Source organism: Amphiura filiformis, chromosome 19 (genome assembly GCF_039555335.1).
Source record: "Amphiura filiformis chromosome 19, Afil_fr2py, whole genome shotgun sequence".
NCBI lineage: Eukaryota > Metazoa > Echinodermata > Ophiuroidea > Amphilepidida > Amphiuridae > Amphiura > Amphiura filiformis.
The window spans coordinates 47,726,289-47,747,336 of record NC_092646.1 but is presented as its reverse complement, the minus strand read 5'-3'; the positions used below and the strand labels follow the sequence as shown (position 1 = coordinate 47,747,336).

The 21,048-nt window shown below is 37.6% G+C and overlaps 1 protein-coding gene across 1 annotated transcript in view; it reads right to left on the bottom strand.

Annotated features, from left to right (window-relative positions):
- Positions 1-1,487: 1,487 nt before the first annotated feature.
- The window catches only part of LOC140141635 (uncharacterized), a 45,022-nt gene continuing 25,461 nt past the window's right edge, over positions 1,488-21,048 (bottom strand). Inside the window, exons 9-12 of the mRNA XM_072163546.1 lie at positions 15,140-15,216; positions 12,825-12,920; positions 5,174-5,242; positions 1,488-2,921 (exon numbers count right to left, since the gene is read on the bottom strand). Of these exons, the coding sequence (XP_072019647.1) occupies positions 2,794-2,921; positions 5,174-5,242; positions 12,825-12,920; positions 15,140-15,216 (370 nt within the window). The 3' untranslated portion in view covers positions 1,488-2,793. The remainder of the gene's footprint in view (positions 2,922-5,173; positions 5,243-12,824; positions 12,921-15,139; positions 15,217-21,048) is intronic.

The following is a 21,048-nucleotide window of genomic DNA, read 5'->3' as shown; positions in this document are numbered from 1 at the left end:
GTTGATGGAGTCCAAGGCTTTTTTCTAAAGCCAGCCTGGTTGCTTCTCAGTAAAGGATCAATTTTTATTTTTATTTTACAAATTCGGCTAAAATACATCAAAAAGCAAAGTAAAATTACGCAATACATACAAAAGGAAAAAAAAGTAAAATAAATAGACTCAATGGGCTAGCCAGGAAGAGTCAGAAGCATCATCCCCAAATTTAAGCCACATTGCCCACATGAAAGAATATAGAAAACAGTCCCAAACCAGACAACCCGGGGACGACCCCAAGCGATCGGGACCCGGGACGAGTCCGGCATCCACCCAAAGCCAACAACTGAAAAGAGACACATGCAGCAGCCGACAAGCCCACCCTCCTGATATGGATGTATCCTCCCCCCCCCCCCTCCCGCCCCACCTGGACCCAACCAACCCACCCAGCAACACCCCACTCCCACCCACCAGACCAACACGGGCCATGAAGACGGATAAAGTAGGTAACTGAGCAGAAAACCGAGACAGCAAAATTTAAGAGTCCTGCTCTTCAGTGCTATTATTCACTAAATAAGCTTTCAAATGTTTTTGAATGTTTTTTTTTTTTTTCTCAATGTGAGGTCGGATCCTGTTCAGGAGGATCTTGTTGTACACTTTTGCGGCAATGGACATAAGCGAAATACCACGGTAGTTTGTCATGAGAGAGAGGTCACCTTTTTTTAGTAGAGGAATGATTACATTAGTAACCCATTGACGTGGCGGTGTCAGCGTTGAGAATACTTCCATACAGAATTCGAAAATCATATCAATCATGCTATCCCCTCCTCCCTGAAGTGCTTCTGCAGTTATAGCACAGTCCAATCCTGCTGCCTTGTTGGTCTTCATGGCTGCTTTTGCTTCGACTACTTCTTCGCGCGTTGTCGGGTCAGTGATAATAGGAGGATCTTCAACAGCTGGTGTAGGAAGTTCTGAAGCTGCTGTGCCACTGTCGTTGTTAAGGAGTGAGCTAAAATATTCCTTCCATTCCTCAAGCAGTTCATGGTCACTGGTTGGAGCTGATCCATCTCTCTTTTTGACTTTCACCCCTTTCCTTGAGTTCTTCCCAGAAAGCGAGTGTATAAGTTTCCAGTTGGTGGTAAAATTCCCCATCTCGTCGGCCAGCTTCAAATCTTCCATCTGCTTATTGAGGGTAGCAAGCTCATCAGATTTATAAGAGTTGTTAAGACTGGTGTTCCAGTTCCTCCATCTTTCTCTAGATTGACTAGATTGAAATGGAGTACCCGTTTTGGGCCTCATCCAAGTCTGATGGTTGCATCTGATACCCAACTTGGTAGTCCGCATGGCTCTTGCTTTCCAATAACTTTCTCAGCAACTTCACGAACAGCTGTTTCGAAGGTCTCACACCTATCAGAGATTTAAATAGTCAAATGCCCCTTCCATGCACATTTTATGAGGCTACACTTTTGCAAGTTTAGTTAAGTTACATTAAATGAAACACAATAGAAGTAACATTTACCTTGTAAGCAAATTCTTTATTTATATCAGTAGCATGTTGAAATGCTATTTCGAAAAACAATCATGAAAAGTGAGGAGAATTTCAACACTAACAATGTTTAAAATATAGTATAATTAGTATGATAATAATAATAATTTAACCAAAAAAAAAAACAGTCAACAAATAAGTATGTGAAACCATTCGCCATTGAAGTGTTACGTGTAATCCGATTATCACGATGTTTACTAAGTCATGCTTTTGAGTTCCGAACCACGATCAGAATGATCTACCGAATCTATACCATCATTAAGGTCCGTAATCCATACCAGGGATGTATGTAACCAATTCGTTGGCGAATTATGATATGCTTATAAAGGTATTTTATCATGCAGGATAGATCCCATACACCATACTATTTTGAAACAATTTAGAAGAGTTTATATATATTCTTTGAATGAATATAACTTTAATTTGATTGCAACTACCCGACTATATATCGCTCAATGTTGACATATCTGAACTATATATTTTTTACGGTTTTATATTTTAGAACGTCAGGAATGTCTGTAAGATTAAATATATTTATATCTATTTGCTTCAAAAAGTGGTTAAATAGCTGATAGAAGACTATAGAATCTTGATCAGCTCGTTTACATATATGACATATGAAAATAAGTGAGAACCGAAATTTGATCTTAAAATGGAGAGTATCGGATTATGTAAATTATTTGCATTTTACAACTAAGCCATATATTTGTGTGATTGGCGTAACAGGCCTATCACATGTTTATTCGTAATTTAGTTTTATTATTGTCTTTTGTCCAGAGGAATCAAGGTTTGGGTTGTATTCTACAAAGGATATAAAGATTAAATACATGTTACGTTTAACCCCCCCCCCCCCTCAACTTCAATACAATATATAAAAAAATATGCGAAGAAATACACACAATAAATTTTCATGTATATATAAGTACTGGATTTCCTGAAAAATGAAAAGATATAGGGCAAAGAAATTTCTGGAAAAGTAATGAAAAGTGCTTTTTAATGTCGAATTACGCCAATTACACATTTTTGTTTGCGCATAATTTACATTACAATTACACGTCATTTAAATAAAAAAATTCTCGGGCTTTGATTATGGTAGTATGTATGTAGGTTGTACAATTAAAGGTTACTTCTTTACAAAATATGAACTAACTAATGAACACGTATTTATTTATGTTATTGTTTTAGTTATACTTAAATTGCATTAATATTTTAATCGATATTTCAGCCATTTACATGTGCATTCATAAAGTTTTATGATCCTGGTGGTTTGCTGGTCATTCACATTCGTTGTCGACCATATCAAAAACGATATCACCAAGCAATCCTCCAAATATGAAGAAAACAGCCTGTTCGTCATGGACGCAGACAATGTCGGTGTCTTCGGCTTCGTCACATAGCGGAACTAAAAAAATAAGGGCGAGCGATAATCAATTAAACAATCAGTCAATCAGCAAACCAATTTATCAATTAAATCAATATCAATCAAACCAACATTACATTAGCCTAAATAAGATACACCTTGAAAAGCGGTATGTGTGAATTAGGGATTCAAGCATGTACCACTGTTGTTCATTAGCGTTTAACAACAATGCAAACGAAGTAAACCACGCAGACGCCGGCTAAATATTGCAACTTTATTCTGTAGTTGTATTGCTGATATCAACAGAGAAATCATCGAAGTTTTCGTAATGCTGAGTGGCATTGATTAACGGACATTCCTCACAAATAATCAAGTATATATTATACGATCTTTAGCTTCTTTTCGTTGTTGAAAGGGATTCAATCATATATATTTCACCGTTGTTCATCACCGTTTAACAACGATGCGGCTGCGTCGTCTGCGTGGTTTACTTCGCGAGGGCAGCTGTAGCTGCCCGAGCTACACCTCATGGTCAAACATTGACACCTTAACGGGTCGGGCAATTTTAAATTGATCTTCGAAAAGTTTTTTGATACGTTCATTAATTTTTAAGTAAAATTTATTTTAATTAATTAATTAAAAGTAGAAATCGCAGTTTAACTAATAACGGTTTAAATGGAAGCCAGCATTGGGGGCTAATTGCTGTATCACTATGAAAGGCCCGACATCAATATAAACATTTGTTTCGGTGACCAAAGTTCATGGCCATTTCTGCTCACGCAATGTTTACAGATGGCCTGGAATTTCATATTTCGGTTTCAGCGATTGCCCGAAAAAAGGTGGTATGTTTTTAAAAGCGTCCCCGCTGGAAATGTAGATAGTTGTTGTTGCTATTATTGTTCGCGATTTTGATTTATGCACTTTTTATACACTAGAAATAATAAGCGCCACCGCCACGAAATTTCCTATGCCAGCAACTTTGATGATAAAATATTATCTACAACCTCACACCTGTTTTTCAAGGCCTACTCTTTTATATATTGACCTCAAAGAAATGATTAGGATTATCACAATAGAATCCCTGATCTGATGCAACGCATTAATAATTAGGGACTCGAAGATTTTTATGGTTGAACGAACAACGTATGACCACTACACTGGTCAATGACCTTATTGTGATCTGGCGGGGATTTTAAAAGCACGGTCCCTGAACACAACATGGTGCTTGGGCATATTTCCAGGCAAGGAACAATAAAGACAAATTGCCTGGCAATGTCGTCTCATATAATCCCAGTCTATAGTGTGATCAGAACATTATAGGCTGGTGGACACTTATAGTACGATCAGTACGAAAAGTCCAATGCGATTTTTAATGTATTTTCAAAAATTAAAAGAACCACATTTTAGCGGGAATTTTTGTAAGTTACACAGCTGAAGTTGTGAAATGGTTGAACTAGTACAATATTACGGCATAAGCAAGAACATGTTTGCGTGGTCTTTAATTCCTATAGGCCCATCCCTTGATTACTCACTTTCTGAGACTCACTCTTTTTTTTTCATTTGTATTGCCCTGTACTTGGGACTGGTGGGTGGAGAAAAGATACAGAAAACCACCAGCCCCTTCTTCATGTCAGCCATACAATATTATAAACAAATATGGAATTATTCCTTTAAGCCCCAATTAAAGTTTGATATGTAGCTACACTTGTAATTATTGACACCCACCGCTCACGAGTGCTGTGATGTATACACCACACAAGCTGAAGCCAGGACATAAGAAAAAGAATGATAAAAATGCAGAAGCTGGACCAGGCCTGACAAAAGCACAAAACGAAGACCATCCCATCACTGTCATAAGTGGTGAGTGTCAATTGAGATATAAAGGAGACCACATTCAAGAGAGTATCAAATTCAAGGCATCATAATCATATGGTTGAACAAACACTCAATCAAATATACATACCCAGGGTTGTTTTTAACAAAAAACAACAACAGACCCATCCCCAGACAAGAACCCTCCCACAATCCTCACACCACAACACATTCACACAAAAACAGAACAAAACAGAGAGATATGTCTATCCCAACTTATTCTTACACGAATGTTTGTGCTTGTTAAAATGAGTGCACTGTTAACAGAAGTGGCTTCTATGAGCATAATTATTATGTCACCCAAACTAAGCTTTCGACAATGATTTGCGTATTTAATATGCTGACGTGTGTGATCGAAATAGGTTACCATGGTTACAATTCATAATCAACTCAATATTGTCTGTAGGAATATTGGAGCTTACCTCCACCTTCGTTGTCGTCATACCAATTACGAATCATTTCGAATATTTCTGGTCTGTCGCCTCCACGGCCTGAAAAATAAGTGGAAAGTATAAGTGCGATGAACATAAAAAAAAAATATATATATATTTTCCTGTGAAATATCACCCAATATGACCTTGTGAAAATTATAAGTTTCTTTTGGGGGCCAGTTTATATTCAACATGTTAAAACGATACATTCAATACTTTTACATTTTAGGATTTGAGCGCATATCTTAAACACTTTCAGGGGGTTTGGGGATTCTGAGATCCCCTGGTTTAAAATGCTACCACTGACGGTGGATAGGCTACAAAAAGCTGTAAATGTTTTGACATGTAGAAATCTGACACGCCGGGGCGGTTGCACGATTTTTGATGTTTTTATCAGATCTTTTTGGAACTTTTTAAAGACCAAAATCATACCGAATTCGGTGCAGCTCAAGATATTCCGAACTTGGAAGGTAGAGGTTGCTTATGGGTTCGAAACGGAAGTGAAAAATGGAATTGTTATGGTTTAATACAAGCGTGTACTGTAAAACATGAATTATCTCAACAAGATACTGACCGATCGCAGAATCAAACACTTCAAAACATACGCCGATCCCCGAGGGCACAAATTACGTGACAAAATGCACATGTGTGATGAACCCCTCGCCTAAGCTTCACCAGGACAGCGATGAGCCACTCACCTACAGCTCACCTAACAGTTGTGAGGAGAGCGAATTGTCACTCGCCAGCAATTTTCAAAAGACAAGGCCTGATTTAAGACTCTGTAGACCCAGAGTTGATATAATGTACAGATACATTCAAATTAGGGTTTACATCATTTCAAACTTAATTTCATACAGCTACAACCTGCACGTTGGATGGATGAAGGATTGCATTATTTTATCCAAGTTTCGAATTGAAAGTACCAATATAGCCTCGTGATCTCTTCAAAAGTAACAAAAGTGCGCATATGAAAGTATTAAAATACAGGTATAAATATATGGAAGACGAAAATATGAAATGGACAATTATATGTGTAGTAAGCCTCTTCTTCTTTGCGTGTCCAAGCGCATGGTCAAATGCGCCCTAGCCAATAGCTGACGCAGTGACGAGCAGAATCGTTAAATTCAGCTAGGTCCGCATGTGTGCAGTGTTGCCCCATCTGTGGACAGACCAGCAGGTGATCCATAGTCTGTGGAACAGTTCCACACTCACATGTAGCGTTTTGTCCTTCTGGTAGGGAGTCCCATTTCTGCAAAGCGACCTTGCACCTTCCGTCCGACCCCTGATCTTAGTCTGTTGCGACACCGCCACTCAGGCCGCGTGGAATCAGCTCCAGGTGATAACAGCTGATTGGGTTACAGTCCCATAGCTGGTGAATTGGGAGATCTCTCTTTCCACCGGGTGAGTCTTTCCGCTTCCTTGGAGACTGTCCTAAGAGGATGAACTTTGCTTATGAAGCTTCCTCTGGATCGTAAAAAATTAAAATGAACTGAACAAAGAAAGTGACAGGCCTACTCCCGGGGCCTACTAAGCAAATTAAGGTGTGTAAAGTTGTAAATCAAACGTGCAAAGAGAATACAACAAAACCTTAAACATGGGTCTCTTTCTTGAAGAAAATTCTTAATAATGGGTAACCTTTTCTGCCAAATGACCCTTAAAAATGGGTAAGGGCTTCAAGGCTTCAGATGCACACCCCGTCCGAATAACTCCGGAACTTGATAATATTTTTTTTAATCCCAAAAAATGAGTGCTGTATTTTTCTGGAACAGGGAGTAAACACATAACTTCCACCGAAGACAATTTCAAGGTAAATCCTACTTTATTTGACACGTGCATGTCTGGCAGACTTCAAATACTGCATTTTTAAGTTCAACCAAGGATTCTCGAGTACTAATATACTATAGGATAGGCCACTCGTTTGCGCAAGTGAAGTCAGTCATAGCCAATGCGCGATCATGCATGTACGTAATGGCATAGCTGTACCCCTTTAAGTGTACCTGTGGAAGAGATGATGCATGTTTACGTCATCGGTTCAACAACAAAAATGGCGAAAATGGCGTGAAAAACCAAATAGCTGAGGAGTTAGCTCAATATGCTAGGAAAATATTATAACCGATGACCCCATGACGAGACTGGCTAAATAAGCTGTATTCTTGCTGGAAAGGGTCCGAATAACTGGCAGTCGATGTGCGCCATCTTGGAAAAAGTTGGGGGTACCAAACTACCTAAAACTGTCAATCAACATAATTTAGGGTACCAAACTACCAAAACTGTCAATCGACATACCGATGGTACCAAACTCCCTAGCTACCGTCAATCAAACTTGCTGCGGAATGCAGGGAATGCCGGCGCAGTGACTTCAATTTTTATACAAGGATTGAATACGAGTGTCACGGCCCTGGTTCAACATGTAGATGCTGAGGATGATAATACAAAAATCGGAACCCTCAGCCAGTTATACGACTGGACGCTAACACCCCGCTGCCAACGGCCAATACGCGTAGAGAGCACGGAACAAAGTCGGGTACATGTAATTCTGATGATATATGGCATTGTACATATAATTTCCTGTATGACTTTGTCATGAGATAGCAAGATAACGGGGTGATCAATATCTCAAATAACCGGACATACATGAAGATTATTAAAGTATGAATTATTTGCAGTTGATTCTTGTATTGGACTCTTATATGGACTTTGTGGGCACATTTTTTGAAAAAAATTAAGAAGTGGTGCCGTCATACCATTGTTTTAAGATTTTTTTTTTTTTGCAATGGGGGAACCACGCATTTCAGCTACGCATCCCCCGTGGAAAAAGGATCGGATTTTCGCCATCCAACGTCGTTTTGGGAATAAGGGGTAAATGTTACACTATTTTGACATAATGCTCTGCTACTTTGAACCCAACGCTCATCGTCATTTAGGCCTAGTAATCACTATAATTCTTTATAGATTCCGACCGGCCCAGAGTGTGCTCAAATGCTTGACTAGAATATGACTTTGCATATCGTCCGTTTGCAGGGAATAGGCAACAAGACACCAGCTTTACGGCGGTAGTATATAAGTCTACAAATTCCAATATGGACGAAGCTGGCTGCGTGGCGCAATTGTTAGCGCGTTATGACTTTATGCGACAGGTACCCGGTTCAATTCCCGGTAGTGGTAAGTTTCTTTTTCCTATCCATTTCTAACTCAAACTTTTTTACATTCATTTGAAATGTACAAATTTCAAGGGGAAATATATTTTGTTTCCTTTTTTTCTCAAACGGTACGACAAAAAATATGTTCAATACGGGCATTTGCAGCATTTTAGTCAGATCTGTTTTCCATGGTTTTGCTTTTGATATCTGCTATTGCCATAATTTATAATCTATCATGAACAATAAAGACGAACATGAAAAAAGTGGTGAGTGGTATGTCTATATAATTTGAAAACTAATGTCACAACTTAGTATCGGAACGTGTAATAGTGGAGCTTGGATGTGGGAATGCTCTCGTTTTTTCAGAAAGCAGCATGATATTTGGTATTATTATGTCATGTTAAAGACAATCCATATCCAAAACCAATAACGTTACCCCTCCTCCTTTAAATGGAGTGTTTTGAACAATTTTATTCCCTTTATATAGTTTTTTATTGCTAATATAAATATGTAAACATTGCACAGCCGTGACGTGAGTCACGCCGCGTTCTTTTCCTTACAGGTTCTTCTATCTTTACCTAGTCTTTCTTTTTACAAGCCGACGTCTAACGTCGGCTTGTTCCTTCTTACGTCAATTCTTCTTCTGGCAACCAATGCTCTACCTCCGCCAGGGATTGACAGATTTCAACCATACTTGACCCAAATGATTTCACACAAAAAATGCTACTCCTTCCCCAAATTCCATGCGATGATGGCATGGTTAGATCATGTGACTCAACTTTAGTCAGTGTCTATGGGGTGTGCACAGATAAGGGGCCAAATGTCATTAAGGGGTCATTTCCGGTCTAAAAAATCAAATCTACTATGTGTGAAATAGCTAGGTGATGTCACTTGCACACATGCATGGCCATTGACTGATATTTACCGCAGGGTCACCGATTTGGGGTCAAAGGTCATCTAAGGTCATTTCTGACACTCGATAAAATGATTAAAATTCAGCCAACTTGGCTATATCTCAGCCTATGGAAGACGGCTATGGCCCGTTATTACTACAGTGATGCTGCATTAGTGGCCGGTGAGGTCTATAATAGTCTTGACCCCATAGGTGAAAGGTTAAAATCAACAAACAAGCGCCGATTGAGCTGAAATTCACCAAGAGTAATCCATGTGACATCCTTAACAAAAACAAATACAGTTGACCCTATTCGTGACCCAGGGGTCACATTATAGAGGTCAAATGTTAAATCACCGACATGCTTGGATTGGGCTCAAACTTGATAGTAATAACCACTGTGACAATCTAAACACGAGCAAAGTGTATTTAATGACATTTGTGACCCAGGTGTCAAGTTATAGGGGTCAAAGATTACATTTTAAAGTTGGTCCAATCGAACTCAAATTCAACAGGAAGGATTCTTACGACATTCTAAGCATGTTAAAAATATTTTTGACTAAAAGGTCAAAATTTAAGGGTCGAAGGTCAAATTCCATAGTTGTTCAAAATTGACCCAACGTGTTTTCCTGTTCGGCGGCTTGTACTCAGATTCTATTGACTCTAGTTCTTTACCTAGCAGTGACTAACGGCTAGGTCTTGTAATCCACTCCGTTCTTTCTTCTTTAAACAGCCGTTAGTCACGGCAGTGTCTTTTTTCTTACAGGTCCTTACACAGCCGTGACGTTAGTCACGCGCACGGCTGTGTCTTTTTTCTTATAGGTTCTTCTTTCTTTACACAGCCTTGACGTGAGTCACGCTGTGTTCTTTTTCTCTTTCTTTCGTTCTTTCTATCTTTCTTTCTTTCTTTCTTTCTTCTGTCAACCAGTACATCTGCTCTAGCACTCACATGCGTACATCGATTTTGACCGAACTTAGTCACATGAAATTCGTGGCGTCAAAAGTCACGCAGGGGTCACAGGGGTCAAAAACGTGATTTCAACACAAAATTCATCTTCTCCCACAAATTACGTAGGACAGTGACGCCACTTGCACACATGCATTGTTATTACACAGTATCTACATGGTGTACACATATTTGGGGTCAAAGGCCATTTAAAGTTCACTTCCGGTATAAAATTTTATTTGGGGTCAAAGGTCATAAGGTGCCTTATCTGGAGTTTCGACTGCCTTATCAGGGGTTTACGTCCCTTATCTGGGGTTGCGCCTTATCTGAGTGTAGATGCCTAAAACTGGATCTGGGAATAAGACTGCCTTATCTAGGGTTAACATCCCGTATTTGGGGTTAAGGCGCTTCATATGGGGTTTAAATTACTTAGGCTATCTAGGGTTTACTTCCCTCATCTGAAGTTAAGGCGCTGGGGTTTAGACTGCCTTATCTGGGGTTTACGTATCTTACCTGGGGTTTAAGTATCTTATCTGGAGTTAAGGCGCCTTATCTGGGGTTTAGATGCCTTATCTGGGGTTAACGACCCTTATGAGCACTGCTAGGTTAGAAGCTGTTAGATTAGATCAAATATTATAGTCTTTATTTCAGCTCATTTGTTCTCCTTCGTGACGAATAAGCACAATCCAGTTTGGAACCGAGACTAGCCATATTTAACACCGCATTAACGTACATAAAAAGGTACGCGAATGTCTCTTTTGTGTCGGTCCTAACGCTCGTCGTTCCTAGTATGTTTGTGATAGCCGCATAGGGTCTGAACCGAGACTACATGTGGCTGTATCTACAATTGCTCTGAGCATTCAGTCCAGATTAGCGATATTTGAGTTTTGAGGGCTATTGGAAAATGAGTGTAGGCCTATGTTCACACGTGTATGATATTTGTCTAAATAACCTAAACAGAGTTTGGTGTTGGATGCCTAGGAAGTCGTTATGGTGTATATATTCGAATAAAAAGAAACAAACTCCATTATCATATAAATAGTACCCTGTTTACTTTTTAAAACAAAATGAAAATAGATAATCTAATGTGCCTAGTTCGATTACTACCCAGCAAACACAAATATATTACAGAACACGTTAAATGTCGGGTTAAAGGGTATGTGGGGGTCAAGGGTATAAAAAGGTTTTAACATTCAAAAAACATTTTGTTCAAAACCTGTTGGAAAACATCTAACACAATAGACTTAAGTACACAAAATGTTTGCCGAACGATATTTTATATAAAATTTTGAATTTTGGTTTAAAATGTTTAAACACGTTTTAAAAAAGAGTTTTCATGATTTTTATATAAACCAATATTGGTATGTTATCAAACTGTTTAAACTAAAACCAAAAACATAATGCATTATCAACTTTTTGGTGTTTGCTGAATAGCATCCAAAGCAAAACACTTTGACAGCTAACGTTGCACGAACTGCAGTAACCCGCCCCAAACAGACAATTCTGCCGCATTATGTCGTAAGACGTCACGATCTTGCCTAAAACACCTCTTCGCAAGTTGATTTTTGGACGGCATTTTCCACACACAAATGAATAGGCAATCTTCCCGTTCGAATTCGCGCCAAAAAATCTAAATTTATTCACTTCTTCTCGTCTATACTAGGTCAGATTGTAACCCCCAAAACGGATTATATTACATGTCGGACTCTACCTGTTCTATTTGGATACTTTGATTTGCTTCATAACACGACAAACATCATAATTTCCTGCATTTTATAATGCGGTTTTTGTTTTTGTCATTTTGGAACGTCATTGTTTGCTACCAACCGCACCGTAATCGCCTTACGGTAATTCCACGATTGACCAATTCACAATAGATTTCACCCTCTAGAGGACATACTAACTGATTTTCGAATAATGTAGCTTGCCGTTGGCGTTCACGTATCACGTTTGGCGTTTCGCGTAAATTTCGCAACCTCTCTATAGTCACGACAGGCCCAACAGCCATTGCACATCTGGATTTGGGGAATGAAACTATGCAGGAAATGGTATTTTACAACATTTCCTTTATATCTTCACTTTTTCAGTTTATGACACCTTTGGAAACATTGTAAAGATGAAAAAAAAATTCAAAAAAATTCAAAAAAAAATACGGTCGGGACTGCCGGTCGGTCAAACGAGGACAAGCAAACAACTTTTTGTTTGCCTGGTAACTGCCAGCAAGTAACAACATTTGTAGTAACAGCACACATATGTGGGTCGCGCCAAATTTTTCTGATAAAATGTGAGTCACGAGTGATTTTTTTTGGGGGGCTGCAATATAACGAAGCTTGGTCTATCTTTTAGACACAGTTATCATAAAGGGCGTGACTAGGTTAAGTATATAGTAGATACAGATTGCTTACACTAGTAATTTAAGGTGGTAACATCCCACACCCGGTCGGTTATGTAATTTGACCGTTAGTCGGTACAAAATAATTCAGAAACATGCCTTACACTAGAGTTAATTAAGTATTTAGGATACCTTGGCTGGGTTATTTACTTGATCAATAATGGAATCCGTGACATAATAAGAACGTGCATGCCTCATATCACAATATGAATTACATTAAAATTTGTCCCAGCAAATATATAGTATTTGTTTTAATATTAGTTATTAATTACCTCGTTTATCCGCGCCATCTTCTGGTTGTGGTGGTGGTGATGGAACGTGTACGATAGTTAAGCCAAACTCTTGAACGGCACAGATTCCTGGATGATCTTAAGATAAATATATTAAATTCCATTAGTCGAACAAATTGTAAATAGATTTAGTAATAATATAATGTTAGAGTAGTAGAAATATTTCAATATATGCATGAAATAGTCCATTTTGCATAATAATATATTTTGAAATTCACGATATATAAATTTTTGACATACAGCCCTCGAAGTAAAAAAAACGAACAACAATTAAAAATTCCCAAAAGACTTAAAATGTTTTGGGCACGGTATAAAATTTCATGTATATCTTCAATACGAAAGGTCAAACTTTTCAATTGATACCAGCTACATACTTTAACTACCTATCATTAGATTAAAAAAGAATTTCTTAATGTCAAAAATGTTCAACCTTTTTAATATTTTGCCATATATTTGTATTTTATCGCCAATTTCAAAATATCTGAACTATTTCATATTAGAAGGACAATCAGCTCCCACAAAAATACAAAGCAAACGTAGCTATCCAAGCCCTGAAATGCATGAATGCATAATGTTGCAACAATTATTAACACCACGATTGTCAAGAAAAAATCACGTGGGAAGCTATCATTTAATCATGTGGCCTATACTTTCCATTTTTTATAAAGATTTCTCGGCACTTGTGCACTGCAGCCTTCAATTGATAATGTATTGCCTACTTCGAGAAATTCAATCGTGCTTACAACTATTACATCAATATCAAGGTGTCTCAAAAATAAAGTTATAATATAGGCCTATGTAATATATTGATAACATGTAAAATTTTAAAATATATAATTTAATAATTATGTAAATATAATCAAGGTAAATGTTCAACGATTCAACAGCTTCATCCAGGCAAAAAGAGAATAATATCAGAGCAAAAATAGGTTTAAGCGATTTAAAAAAAAACAGTTTTACGGGCGGAAATGGACTTTTCAAGTAGGGTCGGTCGTGATTTTTTTTTCAAGAGGTCATAGGTCAAAAACATTTGGGTTTTAGGAAGTTGTGTTGATTGACTTTTTATTATACATATTCACATCAATACATTGGTATAATATTAAATCTTAAATAAAAACAAAAATGCATGATTCAACATGTAAAATTCACTGTTTTGAATATAAATGTGACATATTTGGTAAAAAAAATCACAAAAAATGCATTTTCAACCCAAAAATCTCAGCCCACGTCACTTGCTAAAAAATGCTAAAATTTCAGAAATGTAAATTTTCATGACCATATTTGGAATAATCATGAAAATTGCATTAAAATGAGTAAAAACCAGCCTAGTATTGGTTCAGTAGTTCTTAAGATAAATCTTGATATTTTGAGAAAATATTTCAAAACTTCAAAAATTTCAACTTTTTCCGTTGAAGCGTATGGCTAGCACGCAGAGCATTAAAGAGTTGAGCCGACCTAATAAATGGGAATCTCTGCAAGCTAGCTGCAAGTATAGCTGGTCGTAGGCATCATTTACCATGTCTTTACTTTACATTTTGTTACTTGCAACACACAAAGTATAATAGCACCATTTTGTGTTTGTAACCTGTTGTACTTGCACTCACGGGAAGCATCTGATGTGTTTACACAGTATTAAAGAGTGCGTATGATTTGATCTAAATTGTGTTATAAAGACATCGACAGCACATGTTAACGCAGCAAATATGACATTGCATCGGGCGTTATCTTTTTGTATTTCATAACAATACTTCCAGTTTCAGTTTCCTAATCGCCTATTAGGCTATTCCAGTTAAAATCCACACACCACCTATGGACAGAGACATAATCTTAAATTTCCACACAGGGAGTGTAAATTTCAAGTGGGTTAATCTGAATGGCTGTCTCCGTTTGAAAAAAAAAACCGCACACTCCCTCTGTGAATGGGAATGTTTGGCCGGTTAGTCCTATTTACAGGCTCGAGAATGTGAGTGAAAACTGATTAACCATCCCCAAGTCATGGTGTACAACTATTTCAAATTTCATGCTTGTTCGTAAAAACCCACACATTTTTCACATATCTGCCTCGCTATATGTTTTGTTTTGATTGGTTTAGACCGACACCCAAATCAAAACAGTATACAACTGATATGATCGGAACTGCAAAAAACGAATAGATAAAAGGACTCATTGTCAAATACAGATGCAAACGCTAAGTTGTATGGTGGTTGTTTATTTTACGATATTCCATAATAATGTAGGGCGTTATCGATTTTAGACTTTCAAGAAAATAGGGTCTCTATCGCGGAAGGCAAACTTACCATCAGGGCATCCGTTGTCTGCTTTTTTCCAATAAAATTCTTCAGGGTCGTCATCATCTGCAGTACATGTAAGTGTACTGAAAACAAATATATTTTTACATAACATAAGTCAAAACGTGATTTCAGCTTATGAAATGCTAATCCTACCACACATTCCATAGCACATAGTTGCGACCGATGCATTGACCTTCGCTAATGCACAACAGTTAATTTCGGATTTGATCATTTTTGGGTCACTTCCGGTCATTTACGAAATACCTTCAAAATGCTAGAACGGTCTCCCCTTGTTTGTCTCTCGTCTTATCCCCAAATCCGTCATGTCTAAGTTGTCTTAAACATGTTGAATCTGCTTCATATTTTCTCTTCTGAAGCGCCTCAGGATAGGAACTGATGATGCGGTTTCTTATTATATGTTTGAGTGACACTTTTTTCCTATTTAGTCCTATATCCTCTTTTTAATCTATTTCTCTTCTATTGATTGCGACCCCTCTTGACATTTACATCCTGTCAATTAGGACAATACCCTATTGTCCTCTGGACATAGGGCCTGCACTTTGGCTCGTTTTTTGCAGGTTTACATGGTCCAATAATCACAAGATGACTGACATGTGGTAACAAAGGAAGCAGTCACTGCAATTTGATTATGTCCCATATGATTGGCCATTCAAGACACCCCTGTGAATATACTATAGCGGCCTTTTCAAAATATAATACCTGTTTGCTTGACTGTATTGACAATACCCGGGAACAATACACACAGTATATGCATTGGACAAACTTTTTACAATAAGCATGATAAGTGATGATGTGACCTCCAGATTTATACATCGTTCGTCTCGCACACTGACAACATTTGATTGAATGGACTGTAGGCTACTGCGCCGTGATTACGGTGAAGGACACCGGTTCAAATCCTTTGTTTGGAGCCAATCGATAAAAGCATGCAGGGCTTCTATACCCATGTACAGTTTATCCCTACATAACCTATGTCTTGAATACGCTGGCAAAGTTATGTAATAAAAGGGTTTAATAATATATAGCAGTAGGTAAAAACAAGTTTTGAATAATCCGCGCTATAAAGTCCCATTCAGTGATCCCAGCGAAAGTGAAAAAAAAATCAAATTGTTACGTTTATAAATTTTTTGATGAAAAACAAATGGCAAAAAAACAAAACAGGAAAACGACAGTATTGACGAAGTTGAAGCCCCATTCAAATACATGTAGCTAATTTATAGGCCTATACTGTCAGTACCGGTATATAAATTACAGACTCACGTAAATGCATTATTTTTTGTCTTAGACACACGGTTTTCGGCTGAACCACTGCACTAGCAAGCTATGTTAGCACATCTATGACAATGACGAAAGGTACACAATCAGCCATAGGCCTTTAGATAGCAGAAGACACAAAAGTGGTGTTTTATGACCTTTGACATTCTTTTGCGGCGAGTGACATGGTCTTTCAATTCACGCCGAGTGTCCTTGACAGGTTTGACTATGCTTCCGTGGTCATGAAAGAATTCAAAAGATAACCTCTGCCCCAATAATCCCAAGCAATTGTCTGAAACTGCTCCTCGGATCATAAGAACTCAGTCCTCAAATGATAGTCATAATAATGTCCAAAATTTTGATGATTTTTACGATCGTCGGGATGAAAAAAAATCAAAAAATCACTGAATGGGCCTTTAGTTCCCTCTCCTTACCCTGGCAATATAAATCAAAGAAAAATAAAGAAAGAAAACAAGAAAAGAAAATTAAGGGATCTGGAATGAACGTTTTGAGCGTTTCGATAGTATTTTTTGTGGGACATGAGAGCACATCAGACATCGAATTGCATTCTGAATACGAAGAATGTCTTTCTGATATCAAATAAATTTCATTGTTTGAAATTCACGATATAATACAAATTTTATGACAAATTATTAAAATTTGATATTTTTCACATTTTTGATATATAACAGTCCTCGAAGTAAATATCATAAATCTAATGTTATATTCTTAAACAGTCCCTGGCATGATACCATACATGTATAGGCCTATGTATAGTAAATTTGTCTGCTTTATCTGTTTTGTGCTGTTTAAGCAAATAGTTAAACATAATTTCCATAAAATGTAAGCTTTTACTGTCATCTAGATATGTCCCCTTTTAATTTTGAGCAGAACAAGTGAGGTAAAGCAAAGAAAATTGAAATTTACTACTACTAGCGCCAATGAATGTTATACGATTGTAAAACGGTACGATCCTCTGGGTGTGTGTGTGCGTATGTGTGTCCTGCACGCGTATTTTTTCTGCAACTATAACGGGACGCAATACGATACCGGTATGTTATAAGAATCAAACTTACAAGAAAGATGGCTCTTGTCAAATCCTACAATTCTGTCAGAGAAAATATGCATATTTGCATTAATTAATAAATATTTTATTTAATGATTTACCATAATTCCAAATATGTCAAACAATATGTCAAATTAAAGCTAATGAAATGCTTTATAAATTGGTCAGAGCGCATTTTGCAGAATGCATTTAGTAGGCCTACTTTAGTTACATGATTCCAAACATTCTATTCCAATTTTTTGCTATACACGCATAGGAGCTGTACTTTTAAAATCCGCGCCTAATCAATAATAATAGTCTTTCACTCCATTGTCAAAGTACTGTGCTCCCTGTAGCTGTAGCATTATGGAGTGACCAGGTCCTAGAGTGTGATGGTTTTGTAGCAGATGACAGTGCTCATTCAAGCCTGTCAAGGTCAGTTAGTAGCCACTTGCTGAATGGATGGCCATGATCAGCTATCAAAGAGATGCCTTGTGCAGCTGCCAATCACAGTAGAGGTTTGATAACATTTTGTTAAAACCCAAATGTGATATAAGGACAAAGCTGTGCATGTTGGTACTTAATTGTTTGGATTCTTACGTTGAAATTCCCTTGTATTAGTATTTTTATGTGTAGTGTATAGTGGTCATAAATTATATAGCTTTTAAATTTTGGGCATTTTTGCTCTGTTGCACTGTACCATTATGGAATTTGAGCAAATCAATTACCGACACAAGCAGGTATACAGTGTATTATTTTATTTTTATTTCGTATCTCAGGAGCACAGCTCACTTGGTAAGGCATCAGAATTTGGTACACTAGCGCTTCGAACTTTAAATCGGAAGGTGGTGAGTTCGAGCCTCATCACGGTCACATTAATTTTATAAACCAAATATTGTTCGAACTTTTCATATTTGTTTTTCTTTTATTGTTTCTTTTCTTTGTCTTTTTTTTTCTTGTTTTCTTTATTTTTTTCTTTATTTTTCTTTGATCCATATTGCCAGTGTAAGGAGAGGAGGGAACTAACGGCCCATTCAGTGATTTTTTTTCATCCGGACGATCGTAAAAATCATCAAAATTCAGATTATGTACAAGACTGCTGAACTCAGTCTTCAATGATATAGTCAGTAATAATCTTTTGGTCATTATATGACTATCATCATTTGACGACTGAGTTCTTATGATACATCATCCGAAGAGCAGTTTCAGACAATTGCTTGGAATTGTTGGGGCAGAGGTTATCTTTTGAATTCTTTCATGACCACCGAAGCAGAGTTAAACCTGTCAAGGACACTCGGCGTGAATTGAACTGACCATGTCACTCGCCACAAAAGAATGTCAAAGGTCATAAAACATCAACTTGGTGTCTTCTGCTAGTGGTTCAGCCCTAAGCCGTGTAGGCCTATTTAAGACAAAAATAATGCATTTACGTGAATCTGTAATTTATATACTGACAGTATATATAAATTAGCTACATGTATTTGAATGGGGCTTCAACTTCGTCAATACTGCCGTTTTCTTGGGTTTTGTGCCAATTTTTTCATTAATTTTTTTTATAAAAGTAACAATTTTATTTATTTTTCACTTTCGCTGGGATCACTGAATGGGGCTTTGCAACGCGATATATTCAAAACTTGTATTCACCTACTGTTATAGCATTAATCCGATTATTACACAACCTCGCCAGCGTATTCAAGACATCCAATGCAAATAATCACCTAGATTATGACGTATCATACCGTAAATATCGCGGAGTACTCAAATTCATTCAACAAAAGCATGATTACAAGCTATTGCAATCTACCGCGACAGCTCATCTCACACACATAACAAATGCACAAATACGATCAAATAGGTTGACGACAACGTTTGATTGAATGCACTGCATTGTGCCATGATTACGGTGAAGGACACCGGTTCAATTCCTTTGTATGGAGCCAATCAATAATTTCACGCACATCCTCTATTATTGCCCAATTATTGCCCGGGATGATTGCACACTGTAAAAGAGCTATTGTTATAATGTTTGATGAAATCGTGTTTAACTACCGTATTTGCTTAAAGTGGGGGTACTACACCCCTGGCCAATTTTGTGCCTATTTTTGCATTTTCTCAAAAATTATAGCGCATTGGTGACAAGTAAGATATGTATATTATAGGGGCAAGGACTACAACTACTGCACTGAAAATTCAGCAACTCAAGGCAAGTAGTTATTGATTTATTGATCAAATACAGGTTTTCCCTAATTTTTGACTGTAACTCCACAACTGTTGTCTGTGCTGAAATAAAATTTCCAGTGCAGTAGTTGTAGTCCTTGCCCCTATAATATACATATCTTACTTGTCACCAATGCGCTATGATTTTTGAGAAAATGCAAAAATAGGCACAAAATTGGACAGGGGTGTAGTACCCCCTTAAGGTGGGTTTACACGATGAAATTTCCATTGCAAGGCCCATTACTTAGTGGGTGAGATTATGTGCTCACTGACCATGAAGCTGTGCAATTGATCGAAATACACGAAGCAATATGTGGCCATGCAATTCCATGAGCGTGGTCATAGATTTGGGGATATACTCAAAACATATTTAGTGGTTAAATTTTCATAATCATATCAAAATGGCACCTGTGCTGTCCAGGGCTATAGTTCTTTTTTTCTTATCGTGCTTCATGTTCCTCGTACAGATCAAGGAATTTCCGTGCCATAGGTGTTGCTTTGGAATTGGCCATGATGTTTTATTTGACAGCAACAGCATAGGCCTACAATGTAGCCTACAATGTTGGTGAATCAAGTTGGTCCCTACATTTCAGAAATGAATGCAGCGACCAGCTGGTGTTCATTCAGCTGATTGGCTGAAGGAGGTTAGATTGCATGCAACAACCTTGAAAGTAGAGCATGTCGCTACCTTTTTGCCTGTTGCTTGGGGATTAATTTGCCTGATGCTTGGGGGATTAATTCCTTGCAAATCCAAAATACACGGTGCAATCTTTTTCCAAGGTCTGTGCAACAGGCAATTGCATGGAAAATTGCATCGTGTAAACCGGCCTTTAAGAACGGCACAATACAGATAAAGCAGACAGATTGACTACATGTGGTACATGTATATACATATTAATATAGGGAATGTGTGTGAGTTGAGTATTAATTATAATAGGGGCGTATCCAAAAATGAATTCACGCCCCTTTCAAATGTCGAGCCAAAGTGCAGGCCCTATGGTTGTCTATTTGCATATTGCTTCTCTGCACTTAGTAGTGAACATGCTCTCTTACAGTAAAGACATAGCTTACAGTTGCTCTGGGCTTGTCTTGTTTGCTACCCTTTACTTGCCTTCAGTTTTTGTCTTGTATTTGGTTTTAAACTACAGCATGTAGTTTTCGTTGTTTAATTTAATATTTTGTCGTCTGTCCCTGAAGAGGAGTAGTTTATCTGCTCGAAACGTCGGTTGATTTTTTGTCTGTTAGGTTTTGTTTGTCGACTATGTACACAGTGATTTTCATCACTCCAGTGTACTTTTGTACTGTATTCCTGACACCTCTGTGGGTTCTGGAATTTGCAATATTTGGCCATTTAACTTTGGCACTCGGCACCGAACTT